General features: G+C 45.6%; 1 protein-coding gene across 3 annotated transcripts; it reads right to left on the bottom strand.

Moving 5' to 3' along the window:
- Nucleotides 1-369: 369 nt before the first annotated feature.
- On the bottom strand, nucleotides 370-16612 carry LOC129821848 (reticulon-2-like). Of its 3 annotated transcripts, XM_055879540.1 has the most exons (10): nucleotides 16442-16612; nucleotides 15233-15286; nucleotides 14136-14657; nucleotides 13244-13456; nucleotides 9161-9368; nucleotides 8384-8522; nucleotides 5639-5708; nucleotides 5299-5345; nucleotides 5119-5177; nucleotides 370-4883 (listed from the first exon to the last, which is right to left on the bottom strand). In XM_055879540.1, the coding sequence occupies exons 1-10, from the start codon at nucleotides 16470-16472 to the stop codon at nucleotides 4808-4810; spliced, it is 1419 nt and encodes a 472-aa protein (XP_055735515.1). In that variant the 5' UTR covers nucleotides 16473-16612; the 3' UTR covers nucleotides 370-4807. The 3 variants fall into 3 exon arrangements, with proteins under 3 accessions (XP_055735515.1, XP_055735516.1, XP_055735517.1); XM_055879541.1 differs by lacking the exons at nucleotides 13244-13456; nucleotides 14136-14657; nucleotides 15233-15286; nucleotides 16442-16612 and adding an exon at nucleotides 11520-11629; XM_055879542.1 differs by lacking the exons at nucleotides 13244-13456; nucleotides 14136-14657; nucleotides 15233-15286; nucleotides 16442-16612 and adding an exon at nucleotides 11151-11272.
- Between the last annotated feature and the right edge of the window lie 476 nt (nucleotides 16613-17088).

The raw sequence follows: 17088 nt of genomic DNA, 5'->3' as shown, positions 1-17088 counted from the left end.
AAGTGTAAATGTCGTATTCAAAATCAAAATGGAGTGACACCTTCACTATTAATCTGTGACACGGTATTACTGTTGCAGTACATGGATTGGCTTTTGTCGCCTCCCTGTGGTAAAAAGCTAGTCATCAAATGGCAACGATAACACTCCCTTTTTCTTAAAGTTTAGCTTAAAAACGTTTATTTAAAAACTCTGAGTCTTATCCTCTTTCTCTCTTTCTCTCTCTCTCTCTCTCTCTCACACACACACACACACACACACACACACACACACACACACACACACACACACACACACACACACACACACACACACACACACACACACACACACAACGTGGTGGGAAACACATAAAGGAGTCAAACACTAGACTCGTCAAAATGTTCATTTAATTGTCAAGATTTTGTGTTTAATATCTTATTGCAAGATTAAACGTTTGGGTACCCATTTGATTTTTGATGATACAAAATAATTAATGTTGGTCTATATATAATAAAAGTAATGACATTTAACTTGAGGTTTGATAAGACTTGCTCTCCTGTCCTTGCCTCTTCTAAGGGATTAGTTAATAAAGTCTTCCTGTGAACCATAACCCATCTCACCTCTCATCCTCCAATTCACCATCTACCAAGGGTTCAGGTCTCTGGGCCAACAGGCATCCCTAGGACTGTGTAGTGAGATCAGTGCAACATACTATAGAAGGGAGGGCGATGTCAAGTGTAGGTGAACAGCCACATCTAATCATGTCCTGGGATAAAGTTAATTCTAACTCTTAACATACAAGTAAAACTTTATTGCACACAGAGTCAGAACATACATGAATTATAAGGCAGAAGAAAATGTACCCATAAAAAACCTGACAGGTTTAGTGCACGACTAAAGCACACTGCCAAGCTGTGGTGAGGATCTTAAAGTAATAGATGTTAAGAGGTGGGCATTTCAGTGGCAGCATATTCTGAAATATTTCTTTACACCAAAATGGATGATGATGATTTAACATTATTGTGAAATGACTCAAAAAAAGTATTGGTTTTAGTCTAAATTGAATGGCTTGTTACAGAAGGTGTCTAGAAGCAGTTATCTAGCTAGTGATTCATTCCTTGACAATTCAAATTGAGTTGTTCCGCTGCTCTGTGTTCGCTACATACTTCAGTCTGAGACTGCCGTCGTTTAAGTCGTTTGTGGTGACTTCAAAACGAGGGGTGTTGTACAAAACAAAGTCATCAGCGATTGGATCGTCTCGAACCCCCAGTATCAAAGTCAATGACACATTTTCCAAACACCGCTTTACCCACATGTGTTCTGGCTCTGGCCCAACCCATCGGTTTCTGGGACCAATCAGAATGGTTAGAATGTGTTTAGGTTCTAAAAATTGTCGGGGAGGTACTCATTCCGGAGAAGAAACTAACATCTGTGGTAGTGGCGTAGTGTTTGGCTCGGAGCAAGGAGTTTGGGTAGCCAAGCAAAGTCATTCACGCACTAATGCAACTGTTCTTAGAAGGGCACCTATTGAGTCATTGCTCCCAAACACAGTCAGGCTAGACGTAATCTCGGAAACCCAGAACTAATATCTCACGTAAATTGTGCCAGATGCTCAATTAGGTTCGTGGAGAGATATAAAGTCAGCAAAAAAAGAAACGTCCTCTCACTGTCAACTGTGTTTATTTTCAGCAAACTTAACATGTGTAAATATTTGTTTGAACATAAGATTCCAACAACTGAGACATAAACTGAACAAGTTCCACAGACATGTGACTAACAGAAATTGAATAATGTGTCCCTGAAAAAAGGGAGGGTCAAAATCCAAAGTAACAGTCAGTATCTGGTGTGGCCACCAGCTGCATTAAGTACTGCAGTGCATCTCCTCCTCATGGACTGCACCAGATTTGCCAGTTCTTGCTGTGAGATGTTACCCCACTCTTCCACCAAGGCACCTGCAAGTTAGCAGACATTTCTGGGGGTAATGGCCCTAGCCCTCACCCTCCGACCCAACAGGTCCCAGACGTGCTCAATGGGATTGAGATCCGGGCTCTTCACTGGCCATGGCAGAACACTGACATTACTGTCTTGCAGGAAATCACGCACAGAACGAGCAGTATGGCTGGTGGCATTGTCATGCTGGAGGGTCATGTCAGGATGAGCCTGCAGGAAGGGTACCACATGAGGGAGGATGATGTCTTCCCTGTAACGCACAGCGTTGAGATTGCCTGCAATGGCAACAAGCTCAGTCCGATGATGCTGTGACACACCGCCCCAGACCATGACGGACCCTCCACCTCCAAATCGATCCTGCTCCAGAATACAGACCTCGGTGTAACGCTCATTCCTTCAACGATAAACGCGAATCCGACCATCACCCCTGGTGAGACAAAACCAAGAGCCCTGTTTGCCAGTCCTGTCTGGTCCAGCGATGGTGGGTTTGTGCCCATAGGCGACATTGTTGCCAGTGATGTCTGGTGAGGACCTGCCTTACAACAGGCCTACAAGCCCTCAGTCCAGCATCTCTCAGCCTATTGCGGACTGTCTGAGCACTGATGGAGGGATTGTGTGTTCCTGGTGTAACTCGGGCAGTTGTTGCCATCCTGTACCTGTCCCGCAGGTGTGATGTTCGGATGTACCGGTCCTGTGCAGGTGTTGTTATACGTGGTCTGCCACTGCGAGGACGATCAGCTGTCCGTCCTGTCTCACTCTAGCTCTGTCTTAGGCGTCTCACAGTACGGGCATCGCAGTTTATTGCCCTGGCCACATCTGCAGTCCTCATGCCTCCTTGAAGCATGCCTAAGGCACGTTCACGCAGATGAGCAGGGACCCTGGGCATCTTTCTTTTGGTGTTTTTCAGAGTCCGTAGAAAGGCCTCTTTAGTGTCCTAAGTTTTCATAACTGTGACCTTAATTGCCTACCGTCTGTAAGCTGTTAGTGTCTTTACGACCGTTCCACAGGTGCATGTTCATTAATTATTTATGGTTCATTGAACAAGCATGAGAAACAGTGTTTAAACCCTTTACAATGAAGATCTGTGAAATTATTTGGATTTTTACGAATTAACTTTGAAAGACAGGGTCCTGAAAAAGGGAAAAGTTTCTTTTTTTGCTGAGTTTATGAGAAAAGATACTGAGACAAGCCTCCACACCCCTAAACGGAAACTCTCAGCTCAAGCATGGGCCAAATGTCCCCTCCCCTTCCAAAATTTGAAAGATACGAACACCTGTGAAGTCTTGATTTGTCCAAATTATCAATGATGAGAAAATCTGCACACTGGAACATAGTTCTTCGTAAGTCGTTGCATCCCACGGTCCCGTGTGGCTCAGTTGGTAGAGCATGGCGCTTGCAACGCCAGGGTTGTGGGTTCATTCCCCACGGGGGGACCAGGATGAATATGTATGAACTTTCCAATTTGTAAGTCGCTCTGGATAAGAGCGTCTGCTAAATGACTTAAATGTAATGTAATGTCTGTTGACAGACTCTACGATACCATCCTATGTTGCGTGCATCTGTCCATGAGATGTTAGGCTAGAGGTACCCTCTGTGGGTGATGGGGGTTCAATGTTTGGGTAATACTACCCCCTTCATAGGTCTTCAGATTATCCATCTAAACTTTTATATTTTAAACTCCTTTGCATAAATACTTCTGATGCATGACCAGAAGAACATGTGTGCGCCTCTGCGATGAAGGAGATTCATATAATTGTTTCAATACTCCATCACTAGAGATCTGGTTTAACCTTCAATACTCAGTACTGTATTACCCAAATTCACCTCAATATTTGTGTACATTTTCAATCATTCATTCATTCATTCAGAAAAGCATTTAGAGGCCTGGTTCTGACTGTGATCTTGCATCCTACAGTTGAAGGTGGGGCTAATTTTAGAAACTTGACTGGTTCTATAGACTGGTGAAATGAGAATGGAAGACGTTCAACGTTGTTGAATACAAATCTCAGACGTGTGGATGATTCATGTGGGCAAAAAGAAACAGAACATTTGAAATTAAAAGAACAAATTGTGGTTTTAATAGCTCTCAGGTAACAGGTTCAGATCAGCAAGCTGCATGTCAACTCACACATACTGTGTACACACACACACACACACACACACACACACACACACACACACACACACACACACACACACACACACACACACACACACACACACACACACACACACACACACGTCATGAGCACAAAAGTGCCATCATTCCCTCACACACACACTCTACCACACACACACCCTGATTCCAAGTGTTAGGCTGCCATGAATAATGATGAACTCTAGTTTGATGAACTCCAACCTCTGACCCGGGACTGACCCTGTCCTAGCTCCTGGTGAACTCCAGTCCCGCTGGACTCTATTCTGAAGTTTTTACTTCCCTCTGTTCAGATATACAGCTGTCAATAAGGAACACACAGGTCTCCTAGCGTTCGAGGTTCCAATCAGTCTTATTACTTTACTGGACTGCCACTGTCTCTATCATTCAAGCCACAATCACCCATGTAGGTCATTTAACGCTGTACCAACAATCATGAGTTGTGTCTTAAACCTTCCTTCGAAACAGCAACAACTCCCGTCCAGATATCACTCCCGTTCCCTCAGCCTCACCCACTAGCAACCTACCCTATCCCACCATACAGCATACAGTATCATCATGTCCCAACCCCACGGTTTGACTCCCTATACAACCCCCCCCAATCTCAGAAGCTCCGCCTTCTGGAGCTCTGAGTACAGACTGCTGAGTAAGACATCTGAGTGACAGCCTGTAACTCCTCCTCTTCTCTGCTCCTCATCCTCCTCTCCTGTCCGCCATGACTCTTCATTGTGTTTTGGGCTTGGCACCGCCAGGGGTGGTGTCAGCGGCGGGGCCACCACCTTGGGCAATTCTGTGGAGACTGTATTAAAGAGAGGGGTCAATATCACATGATCTCATTTACATTGGTCATTGGACAAAAGGTTATGGGCTTTTTCCATACCATTTCTCCAATACTGCCAGCCATTACAAATTGACTAAATGTCACAGTGATTCTGAAATCTGTTCAGGGTCTGCAGAGCTGCAATGGAAAACTACAGGAAGGAAAGAGGAATGTTCCATTCCACCGTTGGGCCAAAAGATGGCGCCATACTCACATGTCCTTGACGTTGTCCACGTTTGCCTGAATTCCTGCAAAGAAGCCGTCCACTTTTGCCTGGAACATCAAAAGAGGCATTGGCGAGAAACACATCTCATGTGAACAATTGACAGAAGTACCTTCTTTCATTGAATAAATCAGGAGAGCAGTTGTCACAGCAGCGTGAGGGAGATTTTACCTGGTGCTGCCTGTAGAACAGCGGTAGAGAGAATAGAGCGATCACACCTGGAGAAGAAGACCGAAGGGGAGGAGATGGCATGTGTTAAGCTTTCTGATTGAGTAAATAGCTTCTTCAGACTAACAACATGGCATGCCCTGTCATTCAAATCAAAAGGCTGCTGATAAAACAATATAAGCACAGTCTTCAACTGAAATACTCAAAGTGCAATATTCGACAATGTCAGCATGCATCAACCAACGGTATCAGTCTCTACAGGACAAATGGCCATCATGATTACTGAATGGCAATTCAATAAAGTTATTCGAATACTGATTCTAACTGTGTCTGTGATTCTCACCCATGATGAGGACAGTAAGGCCATTACACAGGTCTCCCAGGAAGGTCACCAGGTAAATCAGAGCCAGGAGCTGAAAAGAACGGGAGGAAACACACACACAATGCACAATATAAATGTACTCTGCAATAAGCATTGCAAATTCCATCAAAATATAAATATATTTAGCAAAATATTTTCTCCATCGCAACTTACAGCCATGCATGCATACATTTGAAGTATGGGTGGCCCCGGGAATTGAACCCACTACCCTGGCGATGCAAGCGCCATGCTCTACCAACTGAGTGGTACAGGACCGCCAAAGACTTAGAATGCATAAGCTTGTGGTAAATGTGTTGCAAAGAGTATCTTAAATAATCCCACACCAAGCCCCCACCCCCCCCAAAACCTTTCGTGAACTAACACTCACACTTGACTTTTCCCCCCTCCTTACTAGCTCTGACTTTCCTGATAGCTACTTTATTGAGGAAACATTTACTTACTAGGACTGAGATATGTGGTTGTCCCACCTGGCTATCTTAAAATGAATGCACTAACTGTAAGTCTCTCTGGATAGGCGCGTCTGTTAAATGACCCAAATGTAAAATGTCAATGAATGCACGCATCACATGTCAAAATTGCACATGGTCCCTGACAAATGAATGAGTACATATTTCCCAGATCATCCACCATAACCCTTGTGGAGTTGGTGTAATATAGCTCAGTGGGTTGTCACTTTGGGCCCATACCCCCATCCTGAAACGGGACACCCCCCTCTCAGAGAAGACGAAACTCCTCTCGTACCCTGTAACTGGGTTAACAGCCACCTGTGTCCCATGTCACATACCGGCCAGGTCAGGGTTGAGACCAAGGGGCTTTGCGGCTTCTGGGGCTCAGGCTTAAAGGCTACGTGGTACAGTCACACTGGCTCTCACTAACTGTGATAAGTCACACTAAGTACTCCTGCTGTAAATGTACATTTAACCCTAAAGCATTATGGTGCAAGCCACATGACTGTTGTTGATTCAACGTGCCAATGTTGTCCTTCTACTGTCCCGGTAAACTGGAGAGAAAATGAAGAGGAAGTCTAAAAGGAAGGATTCTAGCAGAAACGTTTTATCATTTGATAACGAATTGAGATTGAGATTAGAATGGAATTTGATTGAATTATTAGTCAAAGTTTGCCGTACGTATTGTATGACTATGACAAGGGAACATGCTTCATCAATATGTCAGGACTGACCTAGAGTGTAACTGAAATACACACAGAGAAATGTCATACATGTTCTGTATGAAACACATACATAGGAGAGGGAAAGGACGAGAATCTTTGGCATACTGTTAAAAGTAACCTTTGCTTGAGTACTATGTTGATTTAGCCCCCATAAAAAAAGGACACCATTGCAATGCTTTGAGAGCTCTCAGGTATACTGGCAAGGGGACGATACAGTTGTACTCCTTTCTTATTGTTACCCTTTCGATGTGACGCATCGTCCCCGATACCAATTCAATAAAATCCCAAAGTTCTACAAACTTGCAATTGCGCTTGCTGCCAGTTTGCTTGCATCACACTCGAATGCGAATAAAAACAAGGGAACGCTTAAAGTTGCGGGACTATATGTACATGATTATCACAATCATATGAACCACAGTGAGTTGTGGTTATGACGGCAGCGGTCTTTGATAGTGGTCTTGTTAGGAAACACAGTCGTCATTTGTCATTTGACGGGCATGACACCGTCGTCATCTCCAGTGAACGGGGAGCCAGGCTGATGCCGGTAGAGAGCAGAAGAAGAGAAAAAAGATGGATAGAAAAAGAGGAGGGAGGGATGGTCTGCTCTAAGGAAAGAGAGTCGAGCCCAGACAGCTAGATGTAGTTGATGGCCTCCTGTAAACAGAGTCATGGACAGGGTTCAAGAGACAAGGAGGAGAAGGGAAGGAGATGAAAAGAGAGAGAGAGAGAGAGAGGCAGAGAGAGAAAGGGCATGTTTTGAGGGACAAAAGGTCTATGCCATTCTGAAGAGCTTCCTTGTGTAAAAAGTTATTTTAACCTTAATAAGGATCGGACCCTTTTCTTCAATTTTCGCCTAAAATGACATACTCAAATCTAACTGCCTGTAGCTCAGGCCCTGAAGCAAGGATATGCATATTATTGGTATCATTTGAAAGGAAACACTTTGAAGTTTGTGGAAATGTGAAATGAATGTAGGAGAATATAACATAATAGATCTCGTAAAATATCTGGTACAATCATCTTTGAAATGCAAGAGAAAGGCCATAATGTCTTATTCCAGCCCAGGTGCAATTTAGATTTTGGACTCTAGATGGCAGCAGTGTATGTGCAAAGATTTAGACTGACCAAATGAACCATTGCATTTCTGTTCAACATTTGGTATCACGACTGCCTAAATGTGCTTAATTTGTTTATTAATAACTTTTCATGTTTTCAAACTGTGCACTCTCCTCAAACAATAGCATGGTATTCTTTCACTGTAATAGCTACTGTAAATTGGACAGAGCAGTTAGATTAACAAAAATTTAAGCTTTCTGCCAATATCAGATATGTCTATGTCCTGGGAAATGTTCTTGTTACTTACAACCTCATGCTCATCGCTTTAGCTCAACCGACCCACCAATCCTGACGAAGTTTTAAGTGAATGAATGAGACTTGAGAGGAGCTCTTGAAGGAGAGCATATAAAAAAGGTACTGCCATATTCTGGCCCTTTCTAGACGAAGATCGACGAGGTCCAACACCTAGGCAGTCTCACCTTGAGAGAGTCGAAGAGGCTTCCAACCAGGAAGAGATTCTTGAGTGAGTTAGCAGCAGAGACGACTGCAACGATGGCCTTCTGCATGTATTGGTCCGCCAGCTCCCCACTGAAACTAATGTCCAGATCCAGATAAGCCCTGAGGACAGAAAGAGAGCGGGGTAGAAAAGGACAGTGATAGAGGGGGAGTGATGGAGAAAGAGAGGGAGATAGAGTTCAGGACCAGTGGGAAGGATGATTTCCATCAGTGATTTCCATCAGCACAGATATTCAAATAGAAATGTCCTTTCAGATCATGATGGATGAAGTCTATCAACTAGTTTATCAAACAGCAGTGGTTAATCTAAAAAATAAAATCATTAAAAACACACGGCCGTTTTTTTAAAGACAAGCCCACTGGACTGTGATCCCAGGCAGGATTTATTTTGGGAGGTGAGGGAATCCAGCCAATTAAGAACCTATTCCTGAATGCCACTCCCACAATGTTATTAGAGAAGAGAGGAGATAAACAAGAGTGGAAGGGAGTGGGGGATGAGAGCAAATAGGAGAGGAAAGGCGAGAAGAAATAGGAAAAGAAGAGGGGAGACGAGAGGAAGAAGACAAGAATAAAGGAGAAAAGAGGAAATGTTTTTAAAAGAGCAGAGAAGAGGACTGACAAAGAGAATGGAGAGGAGAGAACATGATTACATTGAGAGAAGAGAACCCCCTCCAGGTTTAATAGGAACACTTTCCCACCCCCATTCTACCCCATCTCATGCCAGGTGGGCAGCCACTCACTTGAAGGGGGGCACTCCGTCTCCCATGTTGAGTACGTGGAGGATTTTATAGTAGAGGCTGACTGAGACGGTGAAGCACAGGGCGCCCAGGGAGATGGTGGAGACGACTGTGATGATGCTGAGCTGGAACAAGGACAGCAAACCCACCACTAGCCCTGTGAATACCATGCCTGTACGCTCTGTGTCCTTCCAGTAGATCAGATCCATCACTGAGGAGAGGAGGAGGAGAGGAGGGGAGAGCAGAGAAGGATAGACGGTAAGAGGGATGGAGAGGGGAATTGACAAGAGGGAGAAAAGGTGAAAAAATAAGAACGTTAGATGCATTGTCTACATGTTCACTTCAAGTATAAACCAATGAGAAACCAATAAGTCAAGATGGTTTTCATTGAAGCAGGGTGGGGGAGGGGACAAGCCCATGCATCTGACACTGCCTCTGATTATTTTAGTTGGTTGCTAACGGCAGCAGGGACAGTCAGAGCTGCAAGAGTCTCTCCTCCGCCTATGTGCCTTTTACAAACCCCCCACAGCGTCACCAGCCAGTCAGTCCCTGTTTGTCTCTGACTCTGCAGTGCTCAGCGGGCCAGAAGGCCTTTCAGCTGTGCGGAGGCAGAGCAGAGGGACAGTGATCACCAGGCAGAGAGAAAACACAGAGCAGGGGGAGAGGCCAAGTCTAGCCTGGGCTTAAAATAGCCTGCGCACTGTATAGATGAGAGGAGAGAAAAGAGGAAAGAAAAGAGGAGAGGAGGGAGCAGGAACCCTGAATTTAAATGTTGCCTCGGAGAGCACCTGCTGACAATCTTCAAGCCCGCTTCCACCCCCTTTCTGCACTCTGTCCGTCTCCCTCGAATAGTCACCCAGCAACTGGAGCCACTGCTACTGGGCCCTCTCAGAGCCAAAATGGAGGCTCCCCTGGCCTGATCCCTCCATGGAATATGTAGCAGTAGCTCCCAACCAACAGAGTAATTCCAGCCAAAACACTGATAGCACAGTGTAATGAAGCTGAACTCGGAGGTGGTAAACTGTAGTGACAAAGACATGTGGTCGTTACTCCATGGCTATCAGTGTATGTGTGAGCCTGGCCCTGGGAATTAGAATAGAGTGCACTGATATACCTGACCAGCAGGAGGACTATTTATAAACATTACCACACATTATTAATACCCTCAAAGCCTCCAGGACACACACACATCTGCCCATTGTCTCAACAGGTGGAACTACAGTACAGTAGCATACAGCTCTCTGATGTGTTGGCACTTTGCGACATTGACCAGCACATGGTAACACTGTTAAATGCACAGACTAAGTGCACTAAGAAAAGGAAGACATACCACAGCAAGTTATACTAACGCCGGGGCAAAACAAACCCCTCATGTGACGGTCCAATAGATTGACTCTATACTAAGCCACGACTATATTGGTTAATGTTAATATAGTGATATAATGAACTCTCTGAGAATAGTACAGACAATATGAAGTGGGAAGAGGGGAGTCACACACACACACACGGACTGACTCAATCGTTACTACAACATAATAAAATCACCAGTCAACCAATTCACAGCCTGACCTATTTACCACCACAACCAAAACCACCACCCAGCCATTTTAACACTACGGGGCATGCAGGAAGTCCCAGAGTAGCCCTGTGAAACACCTTGGCTCTGCCAACCCTGCTGCCCAAAGAGGTAACCCTGTCAGATGGGGCACAGACCAGCTCATCACACTACTAGCCTCTTACGTACACATAAGTGATGACATATATGGTCCCTACATGCTGTAACAAGCTATAACACAACTCTGGATGGTCCCCACTAAGGCCAGGATGAGCAGGTTTTTAAAGGAGCAAAGAGTTGAAAAAATTTGCCATGGAAAAAATATTGCGATACTGGTATCATCAAAACCCTAGTCGCCACCATCTAAAACACTCCTTAGGACACTCTTAACCCGCCTGAAACAATCCCATCAATAAGCAGGCAGACACACACACACACCTCTGCAGAGTTCAAACGGTCTCAAACACTCCTGGTCGGTGAGTGGTCAGAATCTCCCCAAAGACCCTCGGCTGTAGCTGGTCTGCTGACGTTCAGACTCCTCTCCAAAGCCACGGACACTAAATGCACAGCTCTACACTGGACAGATGGGGTCAGTCCCTACATGTGGAAACGCCCCGACGGCTGAGGACGACAGGTACTGTAATTCTATCTGTGCCCTGATCTTGCCGGTGTCTGAAACGAGACACTGCTTTGCCCATTCAATAGGTCACCTGCCTCCCCGCCTAGTCAATTCCCTGATAGATCTGTGTGCCGACGGACACCGTCTCATAATATCTCCATCTTGTCTCTCTGAGCCCAGGGTCTTACCGTTAATGTTGGCCATTTTGGTTGCTGCTCAGGCGATCCCCCCTTCTCTCTGTTTGTCTCTCTCTCAGTCCCCCTGCTCTCTCCCTGCCACGCTGAGCTGTTTTTGGCCTCCCCTGCCCCGTCAGCAGTACAGAGACTTTTCAGTCCAAAATAATCAGCCCAATAGGGCCCGCCCCCCTCAAGACTCATGTAGACCACAACGTAGATAGACAGACAGATACAGAGATAAGATAGATGCCAAATATATTCACATATTCACACATGTAGTACATGCATATACTGTATATTGACCTGAGACAGAGACAAACCTTGAGACACACACACACACGTTGGCATACACATAGATAGCCATAGTGGATAACATAGAGACGCAAAGAGACATAACCACAGACAACGATGACACACAAGCCCATTCAGAGAAAAAACACTCACACAGAGACGGAAACGGACATGGACACAGACAGAGAATTACATAACACACTTATGTAAGCAGAGACAGGACAGACAATAGCTAACAAAGGAGCTAAGTAAAAACACATTATTGTGAGATACAGACAGTACCAGTAGGTACAAACTCTTAGAAGAAAGGGTTCCAAAAGGGTTCTCCGGCTGTCCCTATATGAGAACCCTTTTTGGTTCCAGGTAGAACCCCTTTGGGTTCCACGTAGAACCCTCTGTGGAAATGGTTCTACGTGGAACCAAAAAGGCTTCTTCAAAGGGATCTCCTGTTATGACAGCAAAATAACCCTTTTAGGTTCTAGATGGCATGTTTGCTCAAATAACCTCATATATATTCAGATATGCATAGCGGTAGTCTAACCTGTAACCAGCTAGTCTAACCTCACGATAAACACGAGGAGTCAAATGTGTTCTGACTCATTCAGCCCCATTCTGAAACAGAAACCAGATGGTTTGCTTTACATGACATCTAGAAACCCTTAAAGCCTGTCAACAGCTTGACCAGCCATTAATCACCCAGGGTCAGTGTGAGGGGGGTGGACAGTACAGTACACCCAGTCCACCCAGCCGCCGGGCCAGCCACACCCCAGACCACCCACTATAATAAGATTGGAGGATATGGCGGAGGTCCATATTGAATGGCATCCCCCTTGAAGAGTCATCCATATCGACCATGGAGGCCAGAGAAGATAGATTTCATTTCTCACACTTGGTCTCTCTCCACCCCTCCCTCTTTCCTTCACTGCCCTGTCTCACATTCTCTTTATCATGTGTACAGTGATCCAAGGGATACGGAAAGATGAGGGTGTCAGCGTGTATGTCCGAGCAGACACACACAGAGCAGGAATGATTATCTGGTGGAATTAGCCCATTACCCCTTGGAATCCCAAGGGAATTTTGCCATGGAGACACACAGCAAAATATATTCCAGGGTCTATGTTACTCAGGCACCGAGAGGGAAATGTGTATCGTCTTTATTTTCATTATTGTTCGAAAAGGATTGATTGAGGAAGGCTTTGTGCTCTCAGCAACATATCAAGGACAGAAATGAGAGGGAGGTAACAGGGTAGGTGGTGATTGTCTTCCGACAGATGGCGTCATTCTAACACGACCGCGTTGCCATGACCTATCAGTGCAGACGCACTATCTAAGATAATGTCGTAGAAGTCAAATAGAATGGTTCGGGCAAGGGGATGGTAGATGCAAAGGTAGTTCCAAGATAGGAAAGTCACATAAAAATAGGTAAGATGTGCTACGAACGTTACCTGCTATGTGGGTGCATATCGTAGGGCCTGATAGGTTGAGCACTGAAAACCACTGTTCGCTAACCAGCTCTTCCTGAGTGTTTCGACCAATGGAGGTGGAGGAAGTGGATGACACGTCATCGGTGAGGGCGCCTCTTGGTCGCACAGCCGTGAGCAGTGGGACGGTGGCTTCCGTGGTTACGAGGGACTCAGGCTCAGGGGGCGGTGATGCTGCTGAGAAACAGGAAACAAGGTAATTGTGAAAATGTCCTCGCCCTGCATCAAGTTAGTCTACAGGCAGGTCGCATTAGATCAACTGGAAATGTAATTCATCTGACGACGTCATTATTTACCTGAGCCTCACCTACCTTACAATGAGCAGTGATTTAGCAATCTTATTAACAAAAGTGCTCATCCTGATCCTAAACAACAGGAGAGAGCATGCTGTCCACGGAGTCTAAAGCACAGTGGTGTCTGACTTCATCTGTGGTCGCACGCGATACACACACACACACACACACACACACACACACACACACACACACACACACACACACACACACACACACACACACACACACACACACACGCACACACACACACACACACACACACACACACACACACACACAGGCAGTATTAGCTCAACTCGGTTGTGTTGTGCGTAAGCCTGTCACAGTTATGTACTATCAAATGGGACACACTTCCCATTTTCAAACATGGAGGTTACACCCATTTACCCTGGAGCAATATGCTCGCCCACAGTGTGATTTCAGGGTCTAGAAAGCCTGAAAAGATGCAGTATCTCCTGCTTTTATAAATGTAGCTCCGTGCAGGTATATCTACCCTGATCCCATCTACCCACTCATCTAGATAGCCCCACCTCTTCCCCACTGCCCCATAGTGGGCTCACCCTGGTGGCTGTCAGAGGGACTGTAGTGCTGGGGCTCCAGGGGCTCTGTCTCCTCTCTCTGGGTCTCTGTGTCCCTCTCTTGAGGTTCAATCTCAGTATCTAGGAGAGAATCCTGGACTGTCACAGTCTGTCTGTGGACGTCCCTCTCCCTTTCCTCCCTCTCCCTCTCCTCCTCATCCTCTAGGGTGAGGAAGGTGTGGGGGTCCCACTCCACGTCAGGGGAGTCCAGGGGGAGGATTGATTCCACGGTGTCGGTGCGGATCAGAGAGGTGCGGCCTCCCCTGGCCCCGCCCCTCCGCCGGCTCCCTGATGATGAGTCACGATGATGTCGTGTGGCTCCGCCTGCCTCTGCCTCGGCGATGGCGATGTAGGAGAAGGTGGGCTCGAAGGAGTTCTGTCTCGGGGTCCCCCAAATGGAGGGGGATGAAGCTTCACCGTCATCATCCTCCGGACTCCCGTCTTCTTCGTCAGACCACTCCCTGGCCGTCTGCAGGTCGTACAGCTCAGACTCCTCATTCCCACCTGGAGAGAACAGGCATAGGAAAAGCCTTAAAGTAAAACTTATATTGATTTAAGTATTTTTATATTTATTATTCTGTCCTGTGTCAATGTTATATGTTGAAAATTGTGTAGACTTTCATTACAGAAAACCTATACATTTAGCTATAAACTACAGCGAAAACTTTCATCCTAGGAGAAAGCAATATAAGTACACAACATTATTCCATAAACATATCACATGTTGTGTGACGTTAATGTCTACGGAGGAGCCGTTTGACGTTGCTTTCTCGTCTGCATGTCCTCTGATGTTTTTGAGCGCTGAGTTGCAAGCCCAATGAAGCACAACGTGCTTTGCCTGAATGAAAGGGCAACATCCAAAAGGTGCAAAACACTTTTGATGGGAGTAATCTTTCCAGATCTCATTATTCCGAAAGGCTACAAAAGCATGGACACAATCAACTTCAGGTTAGACCTGTAGACTTTGTAGACATGTCATAGTAGGATTTTTTCAAATGATGATTCTCACACACAAAGTCCAATCCTTCACATAGTCCATTTCTAAACCTGTACCGTATGTATGCATTGTGTGATGTTACCTTCAGTGCAGGGAGGCGTTGAATCAGGTGTGGAGGAGACAGAACCGTATTCCTCTGGAAGAAAAATAACAAGATTAATCAGAGACATGTCTATTACCATTGGCTAGGGAACCTATCACAACCACAGTTGTGAAATGTACAGTACAAAACAGACAATTTGTATCTTAAAAAAACTACTGATTAAGGACTGCCGTTTGACCATTCTATGTGAAACTGGAGACGCGTCTATACCGTCTATGTCTACAACTCCTCTCTTCCTTCTATTTCTATGTCTGCAACTTTTAACCAAGGCCTATTTGCATGTAAGGCTAGAGAGCAGACACTATCAAGATACGCTTTCCTCTTAATATAAAGCATTGTATCACTTTCAAAAGCATTACACTGTGCACAAAAGCATTATCACACATAGCCTATTCTCAGACAGATTACGTGCTTCCAATCATGTAAATGCGTTTCTATAGTGTCTCAATACATTGAGATGAGATTGAGAGAATAAATAAAATGGTTGCATTTGTATTTTCTTTAGGAGAATCCATAGCTCGAATCCAGGCATTTGAGTAGCCTTTTTCTAAGCCATTACCCATTCTTTAAAAGCAATTTCATTGGTGTTTGTATACGTTATGCTAACAGCTAACTATGTTCCCTCTCCTACAGTACTGATCAGCTCTGGCAGAGCAGGCATGGGGGAGGCCTTAACTACATTAGCTAGCCTGCCGCCTCAGATCATCCAATATATCAAGCAGCTGGTAACTGTGAAAGAAGCCCTGGCTAAAATGAAAACACCTGCACACACACACACACACACACACACACACACACACACACACACACACACACACACACACACACACACACACACACACACACACACACACACACACACACACACACACACACACACACACACACACACACACACACACACATATATATAACCGGTGCTCAGTCAATGAAAACACACACACACAGCCTACACATCCTAAGAACACACACACACAATTGCAATAGGTCTCTACAAAGGAAAAGAAAAAGGTACGTCTGCTATAACACTGCATCAATCCATCCGTTAAACCATGTGTTTATCAAGGGAGGGAGCGAGAGAAAGAGAGGGGAGATCGATGGCCACGCATATGGCTATTACAGATGCTGTACAGATATATGGGGATGCGAAAGACAGACAGACAGACAGACAAAAGCCGACACACTCACTGCAGTGGGAGAATCCTAGAACCTGGCCCATGCTCCATCAAGGCACTGCTGGGCCCATCCAGTCTGGAAGCCCCCCTCTCTTCCTCTGGATCTCTCGCTCTCTCTCTCTCTCGCTGCTCTCTCCCTCTTCCACCTCCCTCCCTCCCTTCCTTGTTCCACCGATGCAGCACTGCTGTTTCTCTCTCTGGCTCTCCCTCTATGCACCCTCCCCTTCCTTCTCTGGCTCACGGCCCCTCCCTACCTCCTTCTCCTGCTCTCTCTTTTCCCCTCCCTCCCTCTCCTGCTCTCACATCACTATAATGACAGGGGAGCAGCACAGGCAGGGCAGAGCCAGAGAAAGAGAGTGTGTGTGTGTGTGTGTGTGTGTGTGTGTGTGTGTGTGTGTGTGTGTGTGTGTGTGTGTGTGTGTGTGTGTGTGTGTGTGTGTGTGTGTGTGTGTGTGTGTGTGTGTGTGTGTGTGTGTGTGTGTGTGTGCATACGTGAGCGTGAGTGTGAGTGTTTCCCTCCTTCCATTCATGACTAATCATTAATGTGTGCATCCAGCCGAGTGGAGTATATCTCTGTCTGCATTTTACGGGGCTTTGTATTTCTTATTTGTATTTTGTATTCATTAGGGATCCCCTTCCTGGGATCCAAGATGATTGGTA

This window comes from Salvelinus fontinalis, chromosome 24 (assembly GCF_029448725.1).
Source record: "Salvelinus fontinalis isolate EN_2023a chromosome 24, ASM2944872v1, whole genome shotgun sequence".
Taxonomy (NCBI): domain Eukaryota; kingdom Metazoa; phylum Chordata; class Actinopteri; order Salmoniformes; family Salmonidae; genus Salvelinus; species Salvelinus fontinalis.
This window is presented reverse-complemented; position numbering and strand designations above follow the sequence as displayed.

Bases quoted from the DNA above. Each gene is read 5' to 3' on its own strand.
- LOC129821848 (XM_055879540.1), bottom strand. From the start codon at position 16,472: ATGGGCCAGGTTCTAGGATTCTCCCACTGCA. The intron at 5,709-8,383 runs GTGAGACTGCCT...CGTTCTTTTCAG, and splicing joins GCCTCTTCGACTCTCTCAAG to CTCCTGGCTCTGATTTACCT. The intron at 4,884-5,118 runs GTGAGTATGGCG...TCTTTAATACAG, and splicing joins GTGGACAACGTCAAGGACAT to TCTCCACAGAATTGCCCAAG.